The sequence below is a fragment of the Triticum aestivum genome, chromosome 6D, assembly GCF_018294505.1.
Source record: "Triticum aestivum cultivar Chinese Spring chromosome 6D, IWGSC CS RefSeq v2.1, whole genome shotgun sequence".
NCBI classification, from domain to species: Eukaryota; Viridiplantae; Streptophyta; class Magnoliopsida; order Poales; family Poaceae; genus Triticum; species Triticum aestivum.
Window position 1 is genome coordinate 173,584,313 of NC_057811.1, and position 18,441 is coordinate 173,602,753.

The 18,441-nt window shown below is 47.8% G+C and overlaps 1 protein-coding gene across 1 annotated transcript; it reads left to right on the plus strand.

Moving 5' to 3' along the window:
- Positions 1-630: 630 nt before the first annotated feature.
- On the plus strand, positions 631-18,292 carry LOC123144357 (transcription factor HY5). Its single transcript, XM_044563460.1, has 4 exons — positions 631-890; positions 1,220-1,400; positions 17,335-17,491; positions 17,892-18,292. Exons 1-4 carry the CDS (start codon positions 809-811, stop codon positions 17,940-17,942), a joined length of 471 nt encoding a protein of 156 aa, XP_044419395.1. The 5' UTR covers positions 631-808; the 3' UTR covers positions 17,943-18,292.
- The last annotated feature ends 149 nt before the right edge of the window (positions 18,293-18,441 follow it).

The window sequence follows — 18,441 nt, forward strand, 5'->3', positions numbered from 1 at the left end:
CAAGTACCATCGATTCGAGTATGGAATATCTGGCTGGAGATGATCACGCTGCCGTCGTGACCCGATGAGCTTCCGGAGAGCATTACTTCCACGACGGCGATATCGAAAAGGCACCACCACCTGCGTCCGTGCGATAGATATTTCGCTTCTTTTTCTGCGTGGCCGACGAGGCGCCAGCGAGCCCCGAGCAAACGCGCACGCGCGCGGCGGCCTCGGGCGAAAGCGCCACGATACGTCGAGACAGCTCACTGACGGGTAGGACCACGGGCCCGACGGCCCGCGCGTCAGTGTGCCAGGCGAAGCGGAAGGGCCTCAGCGCCTCCACGTAGCGGGTCTCCGCGCCTGTGGATCGCGACTCCGGGCGGGTGGTCTCCTGGGCAGCCACGACCTGCGGTTCCCAGCCGTGCGATCCTCGCGGGTTGGGTGGCTGGGATCGCCCCGCTAAAACCCAAACCCCATGGAACTTTCGGGCCAATAAATGACGTCTCCCGAAGCCGCGTCTTACATGAAACCCCGTCCTGTGCCGCGGAATCCCCGTTTGAGCCTCTTTCCTGCCGCGACTACGCTGTAGAGGGACTGCAATGCAAATTGGCGGGTGCTTGTATGAAACACACGGGGCTTTGCAGGGGCTAATCCCTGAAATACCTGGGTTTTGTGCCGCCTTAAGACAAAAAAGTTCTCATGGTCCATACAAGCAAGTAGCAGCTGGGAGGAGGAGCCGAGGAAGAGGAGCAGAAGATAGGAGGAGAGGAGCAGCGGTAGCCTCGTCTTCCTCGGGATTGGGAGGGACGAGAGAGGCGGGGGGAGAATGCAGGAGCAGGGGGAGAGCTCGCGGCCTTCGAGCAGCGACAGGTCGTCCAGCTCCGGCAACCACATGGGGCACAAGGAAGGCAAGCTCTACAACTTCAATTCTCTCCTGCTGTAATGCTGTTTTAGCTCGATCGGTTCTTGAAACGAAGCTCTTGTGCGCTGTGCCTTCCGATGAGTGTCCATTGGGCCGGGCTTCCGAAAGTTCCAATCATCTTGGGCACTTGCCAGAGATGTTCTATACTTTTCTACTAGAATTCTGGGTCGAATTTCACGTCATCTTTAACTGGGCATTTTGAGGAAAGAAGCTTTGCACTCATTCCTGCCGAGCGTTTGTGTTTGCAGAAAGACCGGTATCTCCAAAAGAACTAGATTGGTGAACTGAGCTAAGCTGAGCTTCGTTGGACTGCAGGGATGGAGAGCGACGACGAGATAGGGACGGTGCCGGAGCTGGGCCTGGGGCCAAGCGGCGCGTCCACGTCCGGCAGGAGGGAAGCCGACGGGCCGGAGCGTGCCCAGTCCTCCACCGCGCAAGGCAGCGCGCGCCGCCGCGGACGCACCCCGGCCGACAAGGAGCACAAGCGCCTCAAGAGGTACGAGCCTCATGCTGCATACAATTCAGTTTGAGTTTCCGAATGTGGATAATGCCTCCCGTGTGCCCAATTCGTTGTCTGGATGGTAGATCGAGTACGGATGCCCATTCATGCATGTTTTGGATTCAATGCATGGTGGTCCTGAACTCCTGATGGTCCATACCGAAACCACGCCATGCATGTACAGGCCCCCTTTTGTTGAGTTTAGACAAACCAAGATTGCTCGTGGATCCAAGTTGGGAACGAAAATGATTTTCTTGTGGACCTTTCTTTTTTCTAGAGAGATCTCTTATGGATCTAGATACGGATCAAATGTCGAGGTCTCTGAATAAATATTATGGTTGGCTTGGCCGTCTTCGCCTGGCTCTCGTGCTCGTGAAAGTTGGGTCACTTAGGGTCAGTGGAAGCGGCCATAATGGAGGACGTGTGCTTCTATTATTGTGGTCATTGCTCTCAGAAGTTGCAAGCTCCTTCGACGGGTGGTCAATGTTTTCATGCTTCTTTCTGGTCCTTAGTTGTACTTGTGTGGGTTCTAGTGTTATGTCTAGGTCGTTGGTTGCCAACGTTTGTGCCAGGATCCTTAGATTCTTCATCGTTGTTTAGCTTATGGTTTTGTTGTTGGGTCGTGCCATCTTTGGTGTTATGCGGTGTCTTCTATGGCGCTGTACTCTTCTTTCTATCTAATGAAATACATTTGGCTCTCCTGTATGATTTGAAAAAAAATTACGATTACCAATGCGATGCTCAGCTCAGCCTGATTGAGATCGATAGACGAGTTTGTTGTAGCAAAAGAGATATCCTGAATTTAAAGGATATCATCTACGGTGGAATACATGCAGCTGGGCTAGGGGTAGAAAAGGATTTTTGACATATCAGTACTCCATTTAGTTCCAAAAGATAGTTTGTAAGATGTTTTTTCAAGCTTTGTGAAGTTTAACCAATATTGTAGAAAAAAAATATGTACATTCATAATACAAAATAAGATCATTAGTATATCATGGAAGATATTTTTATACTGTAATTATGTGCTATTATTAATGTCGACATTTTTTAAGCTGTTTGACTCTGAAAAACACGTACTCCCTCCGTCTCATAATGTAAGACGCCTTTTTTTTAAATCACTTCCCCACTTTGTTAAGCTAAATTAGGAAGTTTATCAGAAACAATACTGAGAATACAATCTGGGGGAGACATCTCCCACGACAGCGAAACACTATTACAGAAACCAAAACGGGCAATCTCATGAGCCGCTTTATTCGCCTCCCTTCGCACCCATGTAGCTCTGAACTCCCCCAGGTTTGTGGCCATCATTTTGATTTCTTCCACCAAGATACCCACCGACGACAGGTTTCGATCTTGCTCATTTAGCTTCCTGGCCACATTAAGGCAGTCGGTCTCCAGATGTAGTTTGGGCACACCTCTTTGCAGAGCTAGCTCGGCCGCCCTCCTGCAAGCCAGCAGCTCCGCCACTTCTGCCGATGTGATATCCGGAAGAAAGACAGCATCCGCACCTCGGAAGCCACCGTCTTCATCTCTGAACACAACACCACCACCTCCACCTTGCCTCGACCGAGACATAGCACCATCGACGTTGGCCTTGAGCCAACCCGACTCCGGTGGTTCCCATCTAGCGCGTTGGGTAGGTGGTGTCGAGGTCTCCGTCTGGCCCCGGACTTTCTTTCATTCTTCCATGAGCGCTGCTACTCTCCTCGCCACCATGTTGGCCTCCTCAATTCTTTTTCCATCACGGGTGTCATTTCTTGCCAGCCATATCGCATATAAGCCCTGAGCCATCGCTGACTTCTCGTCCTCTGAAGCATCCGACATCCACTGAAGCATCCATGATGCAACCGAACTCTAGGTGCACGTAGATCGAGGTGGGTCGCCACCCTCGCACCCAATACCGAGTTCAGCTCCTTCCAGAAAAGCATGGAATGATAGCAGCCCCAAAATCTGTGATACAAAGTTTCTTCCCGACCACACGCCGGGCAAAAAACGCCGGGCTTGATCCTTCTACGAAGAAGTTCTGAGCCCACCGCCAAGCCGTTCTTGATCAACCGCCACACATGTATCAACACTTTCCCTGGCGCGTTGGCGCCCCACAGCGCCAGCCAACTCCGGTGGTCCACCGCCGTCGAGGACGAGCCTGGCTGTCCAGTTCTCGCCTTCTTCTCCATGCATAGGTGGTAAGCTGACTTCACGGAAAATTTTCCATTGTTCGTAAAATTCCAAGCTAAGATATCCTCAGTACCCGGTCCACCCACACAAATCTGTAGAATATCATGTACATCGCCATCGAAGAACATTGCTTCTAGCTTGTGTCGATCCCAACCTGTAGCCTCATCATTTAGTAGATCGCTCACCCTCGTAATCCCCGGCATATACACCTGGCCCAGTGGCCGTAGGCTACCTTTGCGAGGGATCCAATTATCATGATGAATGCGGATGGTGGATCCATCGCCCACTCGCCATATAAGTCCGTCCAAGAGCAGGTTTCTGCCATGCAGAATGCTTCTAAAGGTGTATGATGCACCGCTCGGACAGGTTGCATTGAGGATAGATCCATGATCATAGTAGCGTGCTTTGAGGACGCGTCCACACAGAGAAGACGGGACCTGCAATAATCTCCAAGCTTGCTTGGCGAGTAATGCTTGGTTGAAAGCTTCCATATCTTGAAACCCCATCCCTCCCTCCTGCTTGCTCTCACACATTTTCTTCCACGCAATCCAGTGAACCTGCTTCTCACCATTTGCCTCGCCCCACCAAAAGTTAGAAGAGATAGATGTCAGGTTCCGCACAATTTCTTGGTGAGCTAGAAGCAACTCATGGTGAATGTTGGGGTTGACTGGAGCCCCGATTTGACCAACACCTCACGAGCCTTTTTTGATAGACCTTGCCCCTTCCAACCGGTGACCTTACCCTTTGCACTCTCCCGGGCATATTTAAAAGTACCCTCCTTGGATTTCCCCACAGCAGTGGGCAGCCCCAAATATTTCTCACCTAGAGCTTCAGAAGTAATCCCGATAACAGCCTTAAGATGTTCTTTGGTGTCCTCTGTGCTCCCTTTCCCGAAGAAGATAGAAGATTTTTGCAAGTTTACTTTCTGTCCCGATGCTGCCTCATAGTCCCGTAGGATTGTTTTGAGAGCAAGGAGATTACTTTCAGCGCCTTCAAGGAACACAATGATGTCGTCTGCAAAGAGGAGGTGGGTAACCATGGGCCAGTGCTCCCAAAAGACACCCCCTTTATGTCACCGGAGCTTTGTGCATGTTTCAGCAATGCCGAGAAGCCCTCCACACAGAACAAGAACAAATAAGGCGAGAGGGGATCCCCTTGACGGAGACCTCTGGACGGCAGAAAAGAATCCGAGATCCCCCCATTGAGCTTCACCATGAATCTTGCCGACGTCACGCACCTCATTATCATCTGAATCCATGCCTCATGAAAACCAAACTTCTCCAACACCCTCTCAAGAAATATCCACTCCACTCTGTCATATGCCTTCATCATGTCTAATTTAATCGCACACAAGGCCTTCTTCCTCTTCCTCATCCTGATAGCGTGGACACACTCATAAGCCACCAAAACATTATTCGTGATGAGTCGCCCCGGTACAAAGGCACTCTGTTCTTCTGAGATCAAAACAGGGAGGATTCCCTTGAGTCTATTGGCCAGTACCTTTGTTGCAATTTTGTAGAGCACATTACACAGACTAATTGGTCTAAACAGAGACAACAACTCCGGTGATGTGACTTTAGGAATCATCACTATAACTGTGTCATTGAAACCTTCCGGTGTCGCCACTCCATCCAAAAAATCCTTGACCGACCTGCACACGTCCTCCTTAACTAGCGACCAATGTCGTTGATAGAACAAAGCCGGGAAGCCGTCCGGCCCCGGCGCCTTCGTAGGGCCCATCTGAAATAGAGCCGTCTCAATTTCACAGTCGGTGATCATGGTTGTGAGCTTCCCATTCATCTCCTCCGAGACTAGAGTATCAATGTGTTGCAGCACACTTGCCGCTGCATTAGAACCCTCGGAGCTGAACAAAGAAGCATAAAACTTCATTGCCATAGTCCGCATGTCATCGTCAGAGGTACAAAGCGTGCCATCCTCCCTGCGCAGTGCCTTGACCATGTTTTTTCTCCTTCGATGCGATGCTCGATTCTGGAAATACTTTGTATTTTGATCGCCCCACTACAGCCAGTCAATCCGCGAACGCTGTTTATAGTAGATCTCCTCCTTTTCGTAAAGATCGTGAAGCTGACTCTCTATATCCTTGACCTCCTGGAAATAACCGGTCACCAGCGCCCTTTCTTTTGTATCTCTCAGCTGAGTTTTTAACTTGGAAATCTGCTTGCGAAGGGAACCAAACACTTCCCTACTCCACATCTGCATGGCCTTGGTAAGGGTGCCCAGTTTCCCGCTCATTCCCGCATGCACCCCATGCTGTTGCTTTGCTTGTTCCCAGGCCCTCACAATCATCTGCTCATAATCTTCATGCCTTGTCCATGCTTCTTCAAATCTAAAAAACTTTTGCTTCTTCAAATCTAAAAAACTTTTGCTTCTTGAGGCCCGCTGCATCCAGTGATGCCGCCGCTTTGATTAGCAGAGCCACATGGTCAGATTCCTCGGTAAGAACATGTTCGACCGCCGTCTCCGGAAAGAGGTGCAAGAACTCATCATTGCATGTGGCCCTATCGAGCCGAACCCGAATGTTCCCCCCTCGTCTTGCTTATTGTCCCACGTAAATGGGTAACCAGTGAAACCCAAGTCCGCTAATCCACAATCGCCAAGGCACTCCTGAAAATCCTCCATCTGGTAGAAGTTCCTCAGATTGCCTCCTTTCTGCTCTGTTTGAAAAAGAATCTCGTTAAAGCCCCCGGCACAAAGCCAAGGTAGATTGTCTTGTCTTCTCAAATAATGAAGGGCATCCCACGTTTTCCGCCTGTGCTCCATCCTAGGTTCACCGTAGACTCCAGTGAATCTAACGGTTCTTCCCTCTGACATGATTTCCGCATCAATATAGTACTGGCACCACGGTCTGAGTGTAACCGAAATATGATCCCTCCACAGTAGAGCTAATCCACCACTCCTTCCCTCACAATCCACCGCAACGGCGTGACGGAACCCTAGACTCCATTTGACTTTCTCCATTGCTCGCGCCTTCTTCTTTGTCTCACATAGAAAAACCACCGCTGGGTTGTACGACCTAATCAGGTCCCTCAACTCTCCAACTGTCGGGTCCAACTCCAATCCCCGACAGTTCCAAACGAGGAAATTCATTGCTCCCGGCGGCCCCGACTGCCGGGGTCCGCCGATCTAGCTCCATGATCACCGATCCTCTCAAAGACAGACGACACTTTCTGCCGTTTTTCGCCAACGAGAGCATCACCATCTTCCCTCCGAACTCCTTCTCCTACTGGCACCCACATTTGCCTTGATGGTCTCTTCTTTTCCTTGGGAACATACCGATAGTGGTCCTCTCGCTGTCAAGAAGACCCCACATCGCTTCTAGGCTTCCTAACATAATACCCCGGCCTCCTGTAATGCTCCCGTGGTGCTTTCTCCTCCCTGCGTTGCTGCCCTTCTCTGTGGTCATGACCCTTTCTCGGGGAGATGATACCTTCTCTCACCTTCTGATGCAGCTCATTTCTAAGGTGTTTCTCCCGTTTTTCCTCTAAATCATGACGAAGATCCCTCGCCTTAGCCCCTTCTGCACCAGTGTGCGCTTTCTGCGGGCTCTGGACCTCTTGTTGCTCCTTCCCCTTCTGCTTTGGCCCACCAGTGTGGGAGTCAGCCGAGGGCGTATATTCTTTGTACAACGATCTGCGGGTTGGGAGGTCACGCACATGTGCATACCCTTTTGGTCCATTGTCACCCCCACTTGACATTGAGCTCTCTCTGCTTATATTCTTGCTGGATGTTCCTTGCCACTGCTTCTTCTCCTAATGACTCGACGATGCCCTGCCCGGCGAGGCACACAGCCATTCTCCCCACTACGACAGAGGCTCCACCGGTGGGTCACAAACTCCCTCCACGTGCACAAGTCTACCGCAGTCAAAACAGAAGCGGGGTACTTTCTTATAAGCAAAATCAAACCACGTTTTCTCCTTGTCATCAGGCTTCTTCTTCAAGTAGAAACCACAGACGAGGGGCTCATGCAGTGCAATTCTGGCTCGAACTCTAAGTTGAGTCCCCCTCGCTAAACCATCCTCTCCAACATCTACCTTGACTACTGTCCCAAGCCAGTTTCCAAGTGCCTCTCCGAATGCCTTCGATCTTTTGTCCAGAGGTAAGTCATCAACCCTGACCCAGGCCTCAATCGAATCAAAAATCATCTCGGACGGCTTGGTCTCCCCATCATAGTCCTTCCGAGCAACTACATTGAAATCAAACTGCCACGGGCCATTGTGAAGAACATGTTTCCAGTCTCCTTCGCTGCCAAATTTGATCATGAACATATTACCCCCAAGCATCTTGAATTGGGCATCCCTATGGAGACCCCAGGCACACTGCACCGCTCTCTCAAAAGCATGCTTGATCAGAGGGCGTGGGGAAAAGGACTTGCCAACGACATCCCACTTCACCTCTATCTTCGTCCTTGGATCTGGATCATCAAAACAAAATCCGGCCGCCTCCTTTTCCGTCAGCGCCAGACCCCCCATCTTCGCTGACAGGAACGCCGCCTCCTCCGAGGTCTTACCATCTGCCGGAGACTCCGAAGATCTCCGACTTGCCATGTTTCCAGTCTCCCCCGCCTTCAGCGGGGTTTGCTTCCTCGGAGTCGCCGCCGCGGGAGGAGTCCTCCCCCCTGCTTGAAGAAGACGCCATGGCCTCCTCGTCAAGCTGGGTTGTCTCTCGCAGGGCCAAGCCAAGCCTGCAGCGCCGTCGCCACACCCTAGATGCCCTGTAGATCACCGCCACCCTACATTCAAAACCCTAAACCTAGGCGCCGCCTTCCGATCGCCTTGGCGATCGCCTCTCGGTCGCCCCTTAGAGAAAAAACGTGGTGGACCCGCCTCGTATCATTCCCAATCTGTAATAGCTATTTTTGATATGTAAGACACCTTTTAATACTAAACTAGTGTCAAAAAATGTCTTACATTATGGGACGAAGGGAGTAGTACTTTAACGGAGGGACTACATGATACAAGGTGTATTGGTTTCATAATATAAGATGTATTGGTTTCCGTGCAAGTCAACCATGTGAATATTTGACCAATATTATAGAATAAAATAACAACATCTGCAATCCTAATAGGTAAAATATGAAACTACTTTTCATGATGAATCAAATGATATAAATTTCGTATTGTGGATATTGATATGTTTTTCAAAAAACTTGGTCAAACATGCACTCGTTTGACTTTTGAAAAAACAAATACACCTTACATAAAGGAACGGAGGTAGCGCTATCACCATCAGAGTCCTGCAACTCAGTAGGAATGTTTTAGTAGTTGCATTTACTGGCACCCCTTAGAAAGTCCCCACCCCTGACACTCTTCTGCCCTCGCTGCCGCCAGAGGAAGTCGTCGTGGAAGCCGAGTGGCTCCTAGTGCCCTCGCTATGAGGTAATCCCGTGTCCGTGTCTGGGTATCCATGTACGATATCTAGTCCTAGTCGGTTTGGTTTATGTCTAGCCTGGTAGTATATATACATGACCACCCCGTGTAATCTGATCAACCAAAAACGAAAAGCAAAGCAATAAAGCGTGTACCAGGCTCGAGACGGGCCTGTGGCAATACATCGATTCGTGCCTTCGCTGTGTTCGTGTGAGAGTTCGCCGAGACATTACCGTTGACAGAAGGATCGATCGAATCGATCAAAGCTAGCTCCGCTAGCTCACGTACGTGAAGTACCGTGACGTGCGTGTGCACTGTTTATCCATCAAGCTGCTAGCTTGCACATACGTCTGTGGTTGCTTCCGGTATTTTGGTCTAGCAATCAAAAGCCAACAATTGGTATCAGAGCCTCGACGATCTACGATGACGGACAGCGATGCTGAGTCAGTCAAGTCCGGCAATGGCGGTTTCAAGGGAAACAAGTCCGGCAACGGCGGTTCCAAGGCGAACAAGAACAGCGACAAGGTGAAGAAGGGCGGCAAGTCAGCAACCAGTGGTGGCGGAACGTGCAGGCGCATCGCAACATCCCCATCCAGTACCCGATGCTCACCGACGCCAACTACGGCGTGTGGGCGGTGAAGATGAAGATCATTCTCTGAACCCTTCGAGTGTGGGAGGCCATCACGGACGGCGACGTTGACCAGGAGTGCGACAAAGGTGCCACGGCCACCATAGCCCAGTCTATGCCAGATTCCTGCTGATGACATTGGCGGAGTTCGAGACAGCAAGAGAGGCGTGGAACGCACTCAAAGAGATGAGGATCGGAGAAGATCGCGTCACGAAGGCTCGGGCACAAGTGCTGAAGCGCCAATTTCACAAGTTGCAAATGGAGGAAACTGAATCGGTGAACGACTATGCCATGCGTCTAACTACTTTGGTGGGAGAGATCCACGCGCTTGGTGCAAAACTCGAGGAAGCCGAGATTGTGGAGAAGTTTTTTAGTTCGGTGACTGATAAGTTCACGTACATCATCGGCACGCTCGAGCAGCTTTACGACATCGACGACATGACCATAACGGAGGCGATCGGACGCTTGCGGACATGGGAAGAGAATGCTCGTGGCTGTCGGAAAGGCAAAGGAGGAGATGGTGACCAACTCATGTACTCGCGCGCAGATTGGGAGTCCCCAAGTAGCAAAGGAAGGCGCAACGTTGGCGAAGGCTCAAGCAACGCGAAGAGCGGCGGACAAACCGGAAAAGGCAAAGGAAAAGGCAAGCCACAAGGCCGTGGTAAGGCGGACCGATCTAAAGAGCGGGAGCCACAGAACTTGGATATGTCCGAGGTCAAGTGCTATAACTGCAACGAGATGGGTCACTTTGCGAAGGATTGTCCGGAGCCTAACAAGCGGGAGATCAAGGCAAATTTGGCGAAGCAGGAAGACGAACGTCCAGGTCTTCTGATGGCCAAAGTTTGTGATCTCGTCCAAACAGCGGTTGTGAAACCAAACCAGAAGGTGCTACTTCATGAGAAAAAGGTAACACCAAAGTTATCCGGGAGCCAGAATGTGTCGTGATATCTAGACACAGGTGCCAGTAACCACATGACGGGGTGCAAGGAGAAGTTCCTCGAGCTGGAATATGATGTTCAAGGCTCGGTCAAGTTAGGTGATGGTTCAAATGTGGAGATTTGCGGGCAAGGTTCTGTCCTCTTCGAGAGTCTCACAGGAGAACATCGCATACTCACCGGAGTGTACTACATCCCACGGCTTCGCAACAACATCATCTCTGTCGGGAAACTTGACGAGAATGGATGCAAGGTGGATATTGAGAACGGAGTGATGACGATCTTCGACAACCTCCGAAACGTGCTAGCACGTGTGAATCGCACACGGAACAGGCTCTATATCCTCAACCTTGATCAATCTCAACCGGAGTGTTGGCTCGCCAAGAGTGATGATGATTCGTGGTTATGCCATACTAGATTTGGACACGTTAACTTCTACGCCTTGAAGAAGATGTCGAAGATGGAGATGGTATCTGGGATGCCGTTAATCGACCATGTTGATCGAGTATGTGACGGGTGCTTGGTTGGAAAACAGCACCGCAGGCCGTTCCATGCTCAGTCTACCTATCGTGCAAGTGATGCACTCGAGCTGCTTCATGGTGATCTTTGTGGCCCTATCACCCCAGCAACTCACGGAGGAAAGAAGTACTTCTTCCTTGTGGTAGATGACTACTCGAGATACATGTGGGTCGTTCTCCTACGATCTAAAGATGAGGCGTTTGAAGCGTTCAAGAAGCTGAAGGCTGCAACGGAGATGGAACACAAGCTGAAGGTTCGCGCTCTACGAACAGATCGCGGCAGAGAGTTTACGTCGAACGAGTTCAACGACTACTACGAGAAGATTGGCATAAAGAGGTTCCTCACGGCACCTTATACGCCACAACAGAACGGGGTTGTTGAAAGGTGCAATCGAACCGTCGTTGACATGGCGAGAAGTTTACTTAAGAGCAAGAACTTGCCGGGGACTTTTTGGGGAGAAGATGTCTCGACAGCGGTCTATCTTCTCAACCGGGCTCCAACGAAGGCAGTGATCGACAAGATTCCGTATGAAGTAATTTACGGATGGAAGCCGAATGTGTCTCATCTACGGACGTTTGGGTGTGTGGCACATGTGAAGACGGCGGAGCCGCATCTCTCAAAGCTTGCCGATCGTAGCACCAAGATGGTGTTTATCGGGTACGAGAGGAGTTCCGGCACCAAGGAATACCGCTTCTACGATCCACGAACCAAGCGTCTACGGATTTCACGCAATGTTGTGTTTGAAGAAAACCAAGCGTGGAATTGGAGCGCAACAACCAACGATGCTCCAAACGGTAACATATTCACAGTTGAATTTCCAACTAATGATGATGCAGGGGAGGATGTCCAGGTGGTTGGCAAGACGCCCAACCAAGGTGACCACAATGGTAGTGATCATCATGGTGCCGACACCAACGACGACGCGCATGGGTCGCATGGTGATAGCGACAACGACGCGCAAGACACGGGTAGAGATCTCGGCAACGACATCGACAACGAGGCGCATAGTGATGATGACAATCAAGATGATGGTCACGATCACGACGACTACGCCGATGATGCGGATGCCAACGACCTGGCATCTACCACGCCCGAGACTCAACCGTCTTCCTCAAGTGCATCGACGCCGACACAATTTGTGTCGCCTCCTTCGCAAGCCACAACGGATTCTTCCGGGCCTCGTCGCTACAAGACCCTCAAGAAAGTCTACAAGTACGCAAAGCCAGTTACACTCGAGTATTCCGATTTGTGTTTACTCAGAGTTGAGGAGCCAGCGAACTTCGTAGAGGCGAGCAAAAGTTCAAGTTGGATGCACGCCATGGATGAGGAGATGAAGGCGATCGAGAGCAATGGCACATGGACTTTGGTAACCCGACCTCCGAACCAAAAGGCGATAGGTTTGAAGTGGGTTTACAAGTTGAAGAAGGACACGAAGGGTGCCATTGTGAAGTACAAGGCAAGACTCGTTGCAAAGGGCTACGTACAACGTCAAGGAGTTGACTATGAGGAGGTGTTTGCACTGGTTGCTCGAATCGAGACGGTAAGAGTGCTCCTAGTTTTGGCAGCACAAGAGGATTGGAAGGTTCATCATATGGATGTGAAATCCGCTTTCCTCAACGGCGACCTCAAAGAAGAAGTGTACGTGGAACAACCCCTCGGCTATGAGAAGAAATGCGAAGAAGGGAAAGTTTACAAGCTCAAGAAGGCACTTTACGGGCTGAAGCAAGCGCCAAGAGCTTGGAACTCAAAGTTAGACCGAAGATTGGTCTCACTCGGGTTTAAAAGATGTCCCCGCAAGGATGCAAAAGACAATCTACCAAGCACCGAAGAACAGGTGAAGGTTGAAGACGCGACCAAGGAGGAGCGCTGGCGTCAAGCTACGGACGAGCCGACGACAACAAAGACGATCCCTGGGATGCTACAAGAAACGACGAAAGCAATGCCAAGAATAGAGCATACAAGTAGTCGCATTTGGGATCCAGGTCGTAGTGTGGACATCGTGATTAGGGGATGAATGTGAGGTAATCCCGTTTCCGTGTCTGGGTATCCATGTACGATATCTAGTCATAGTCGGTTTGGTTTATGTCTAGCCTGGTAGTATATATACATGACCACCCCGTGTAATCTGATCAACCAAAAACGAAAAGCAAAGCAATAAAGCGTATACCAGGCTCAAGACGGGCCTGTGGCAATACATCGATTCGTGCCTTCGTTGTGTTCGTGTGAGAGTTCGCCGAGACGTTACCGTTGACAGAAGGATCGATCGAATCGATCAAAGCTAGCTCCGCTAGCTCACGTACGTGAAGTACCGTGACGTGCGTGTGCACTGTTTATCCATCATGCTGCTAGCTTGCACATACGTCTACGGTTGCTTCCGGTATTTTGGTCTAGCGATCAAAAGCCAACACTCGCCATGGTTGCAGCGAGGTTCTTGCTTGCGCCGTTTTTGTGTGCGGGCTCCGGAAGCCGAGTGACTGCCTTGGGTGGTGAGACGGCATCATCTTTGAGATGAGTGGTGCCTGTGGGTGCTGATCCTCCTTGGTTGTGCTCCTAGTGCGCACGTGCCAAACTGAAGGATATCACACTCACCCCTCTCCGACACACTCCACCCCGTGGGATCTGGTCCCTCGGTGGACGGTGGTTCTGGTTGGACTGGTGTGCTGCACCCTTATCCGTACCGTCCATCTTTGTGTTAGGATTTGTACTAGCCAACTAACTTACTACATGAAAATTCCGCTTTTTGTTCTCTCAAACGAAACAACATATGGACGCCAAACTTTGCAGGTCAACAAAACTTTATAACTACAGTGTGTGAAAAAGCTTTCGGATTTTTTTTGGTCTAGCATAAATATATGAAATGAGATTTTTCAATTAAGCAATAGTATTCAAGTATTTATGATGCTTGTAGGATGTTTTATTGAACCTTGTACAGTTGTACATGCCATTTGGGGCTTTGTTAATTTCAAACCAGGCCTAATGTCTTTTTCTAAAAAGATCTAATGAGACAAAATAAATTGTTTTAGACAAAATCTAAGCAAATTCCATCAAACTCTTTTTAAAATTTGGAATTTCCCTATAGAACCCACCTATCAATTCACCTTAAGAATATTTTCTGATCCATTACCAAAAAAATATTGCAAATCCTACTATCTAGAACTTGCGATATATCGAGGTAATTTTGAGCATTTGGCTAAAGTACAAGTGTTACGCTGAATTTGAACCAGTAATATTTTTTTAGGGAAACAGCAGTACTTTGCTATGTATTTTTATTAATTTTCAAAAAATAGGTACAAAAAGTCCAAAAGAAAAAGAGCTATACAACCTAAAAAACCTAGAAAAAAGTAAGGAAAAGCAAATCAAAGCAGAAAATACATGGGGAAACTACAAAAAATACAAATACAATAAATAGCCCCAAGGGCACATTATCTGAAAGAATTGACTCATGGTTCAAAACTGATGTATGCCTTCCTCTGTGCTCCGCGGAGAATCCATTTGAGTTCCTCTTTAAATTTCTTCCTGCAAGTGTAGAGGTTGGGAGGCAATCTCTTTAAAATGAAGTCATTCTGTATGTGTGATGTGCTACTACTATATTTGTGTATGCAAATTGATACATGAAGGAAAATACAGGGCGCTCTACACCCCTATACGAATATTAAACATAAAAAATACCAAAAAAATTCAAAAAAAAAACTGAAATTTGGGGATATCAAACCTGGCTTTCCAATCTACTCCTGTGTGAAGTTTCGCGAAAAAATACCAGGAAACATACCAATGGCGAAGGAAATACTGTCCGAACAAAAAATATCCAAACAGTTTTTTTCTATATATAGGAATTTTTTTGTTTTTTTTGCCATGAATACGTTTCCTGGTATTTTTTCACGAAATTTCACATGGGTGTATAACGGGAACCCAGGTTTGATATCCCAAAATCCCAGATTTGTTTTCAATCTTCTCGGTATTTTTTTGAATTTAATGTTCGTACAGGGTTGTGGAGCACCCGGGTGCTACAAATCCGCTCCCATACATGAAACCCTACTTAAAAAAAAGGAAAAATCCACTTTTTGTCCACCACTATTTGGTTTTAAGTTTAGATCTACAAACATAAGAAAATTTGACTTTTAACATTCAGCATCAGGCGTACGTCCTCACCGCAGTCAAAGCAGATGTAGACAATAATGCGGTTACCAAACCATAGAAACTTGTCTGCAAAAATAAGTTTTGCATATTCCTAACACAATCCTGGAACTTCGCTCTATCTATCAATGCAAAGATACTCAAGGCTTTTGCGTATTCGCGAAAAGAAAATAAGTTTTGGGAAAAATCATAAGTCGAAGAAAAGCCTGTGAAAACAGAAAAAGGCTTATGGTTGAACGCTAATTTTTATTCAGAAAGCATGCAAAAAGTCTTCAATGATCATAAACAATGCACGAAAATTTTGGGAATAAAACATTTTCTCCATTCCCACGATTATGTTTTGTAGTGATTTCCTTGTCACAGGAGAAATTTCTCTATTTAATAATCTCCGAAGATTTTTATTTTAAAAAATATAATATTTTAAAAAAATAAACTACATGATTAAAGTACTGTATTTGTCCATCTGGACATTATTTTTAAAAATGGACTAGTGCATGGCACGTCATGCAAGACCCTATTTTTCTTTTGAGAGGACAAATCCATGAAGTCGGTGTAGAAGTACTCCGCGGCCGAATCCATCATGTTTGCTTCAAAGTGAACAACAAAAATGTCAATAAATTTCACTATGGCATTTCGTCGAACACTTGTCGGGCATGGTGTCCACCATGGATGATGATGTATAAGGGCAGATGGTACCTGGCGCCGGACCAGGGATGGAAGGGAGGCGTAGGCAAATCGGCTGGCGCCCGGGTGGAGCATTTGAGGTCTAGCAAGGCTTGGGCCGCGGAGTGGGTAGTATAGTGACGGCAGCAGTCTTGGACTATGCGCATACACAGCAAGGGTGTAGGGACGGAGTGAGAAAAGTGGGGCTTCGAGTGGAGTTTTTGTGTGGGCCTGGGGTGTTGGAGTCCAATGTGGCGCCCGCAAACCTCTCCCACGTTTGCTTTCAATTTGCGGGAATTCGGACTTGCAGACGTTTGATGGACGGTGTTGTCCGAGCAGCGCGGTCCGGACATCTATGGGCGGTTTGATGGACGACATTGGAGATGCCCTTAGTCCTATCAAATGGTTTTACCATAAATCATCAAAATCAATTAGGGTACTATGGAAGATGCACTTTTCACCATCTCATGGGTATTGTGTGGATACAAGGGATTGCCAATCTCGTCGTAACCCTCCGTCCAACACCCCTCCCTCTCCCAACAATGGTGATCAAAGGTGGTGCGACAATCGCTGGATGTGGAGCAGTGAGGTACTCAACCTTCTTCCGACGTTTTCTCTAGTGACATGGGTGAGCCTTGGGCCCTCTCAACACCGAGATCCGGCTAGCGAGAAAGCTTCAGCTAGCAGAGAGGTTGCTAGTGGTCACAGACTCGACAACAAGTATGTGCATACTCTCGGTGGGAACCTATGATCTCACCTCTTCATCTAGGTCAACATGCGTGTGGCGTGCTCTTGTTGAAGGTGTTGACTGAAACCTCTCCTTCGGGGTTTATTCCCAAGTTTGATCTTTGGTTGGACCAGTCAACGTCGGAGCACGTACGACAATTCCTTCTTGGACCTCCTACTTTTGTTGTCAGTGGTTTTTCCCCGGCGATTGATTGTGGTAGCTGTGGGAGAACATGACCATCGCGAGGCCAATTCAAGAGGCTAGCCTCGGGATGTTTTTATTTCAATTTATGTAAGCCGAATTTGTTTGGCATCAATACTTGGCATTGCTTAGAATTATTAATAATTAATAATATATCACCATGTGCATCAATCTAGGGGTTATCCTCCTTTTTGGAAAAAATAAATCGTTAAGTGGTCTCGATTTATCCCAGCAATATTTTGCTGACATGAGTAACATTAGTGCCTTCCCTGTACAAATGTTATCTGTATAGTTGGAATTGTTAACCATAATATGTCAACAAAAACTTTAATTAGGTGAGTTGTATTTCTATCGTAATATTTATTTTCAGAACTAACATGAGATACTTACGTTGCCAATTATGGAGCAATTATCTATGTGTTCTGCTCAAATTTCTTTGTATTGGTGTTACATGAACATGATTATTATCTATGATGATTATTATTACTTTTTGAATATTAAGAAACAAGACTTTGTCTAAACCCTAAATATGTGCTTATTTGTGTGTCATTGACCTGTGAAGGTTGCTGAGGAACCGGGTATCAGCCCAGCAGGCAAGGGAGAGGAAGAAAGCTTATTTGGGCGATCTGGAGGTGAAGGTGAAGGACCTAGAGAAGAAGAATTCGGAGCTGGAAGAGAGGCATTCCACCCTACAGAATGAGAACCAGATGCTCCGACAGGTACCATTGTCTTCTCGTTATTTTTCCTCTTCATTTGGGTGGTTCAGTTTTGTACACACATTACCTAATATGTTTATCGGTAAGCCCGATTGACCTTGATCACAGTTCAGAAGGTCTCATAGCTTTGTTATAAAGTCTTCTTAAAAAAAGCTTTGTTATGCAAGTCATTCACTTCTAAAAGATACCGAAAACCACTGTTTAAGATCAGTAGTCACTGCTGCTATACATGCAGTTCACATTCTGTTACTCCGGTATCGGATTCTCTATTTCATAAAAAGTTAGAATCATACCACCAAATGGAAACTGAAAAAATTCTGTTCGCCACGTACTGATTGCCACAAGTACTCTGACGATGGACAAAAAAAAACATGTCCTGAACGAGCTGTTCGTTGTTGTGCAGATCCTGAAGAACACCACTGTGAGCAGAAGAGGGCCAAGTGAGGGTCAATAGCACAGAGGTTGTCAGGGTTGATTCACAGAATTTTCACAGCAGACAGTTCAATTCCAGTGAATCAAAGAGGCCCTAGGATCGAATATAGCCGCGTTGATCGATCCCAAAACACACCATGTCTGGAACTTAAACTGGTTGGAAGCTTTCTGGCCAAAGGATAACCTCAAAAACCGGGGGCCTAAACCTGTGTAGATCTTCACAGATGTCCCCATCATACTCTATGAAGTTCAGCACCACGTGCTGTGCTTCGTTAATAATTTCACAAAATTAGTTTTGGGTGATTTAACATATGATCTGTATCATTTTTTATGTATCTACAAGCACAATCCAAACATTTTATTGTTGGGCAATTTACTTTGTACTATTGGAAAATGCGCACGTCCGGTGTCGGCAATGCAGCCCTGTCATGTTGGCTCTTGCAGACCAGACTATTTGTTTTGTTGAACTTGCTTCAATAAAGTGGCCGCATGCATCTTTCCGATGCAGAGGCCGGGGAAGT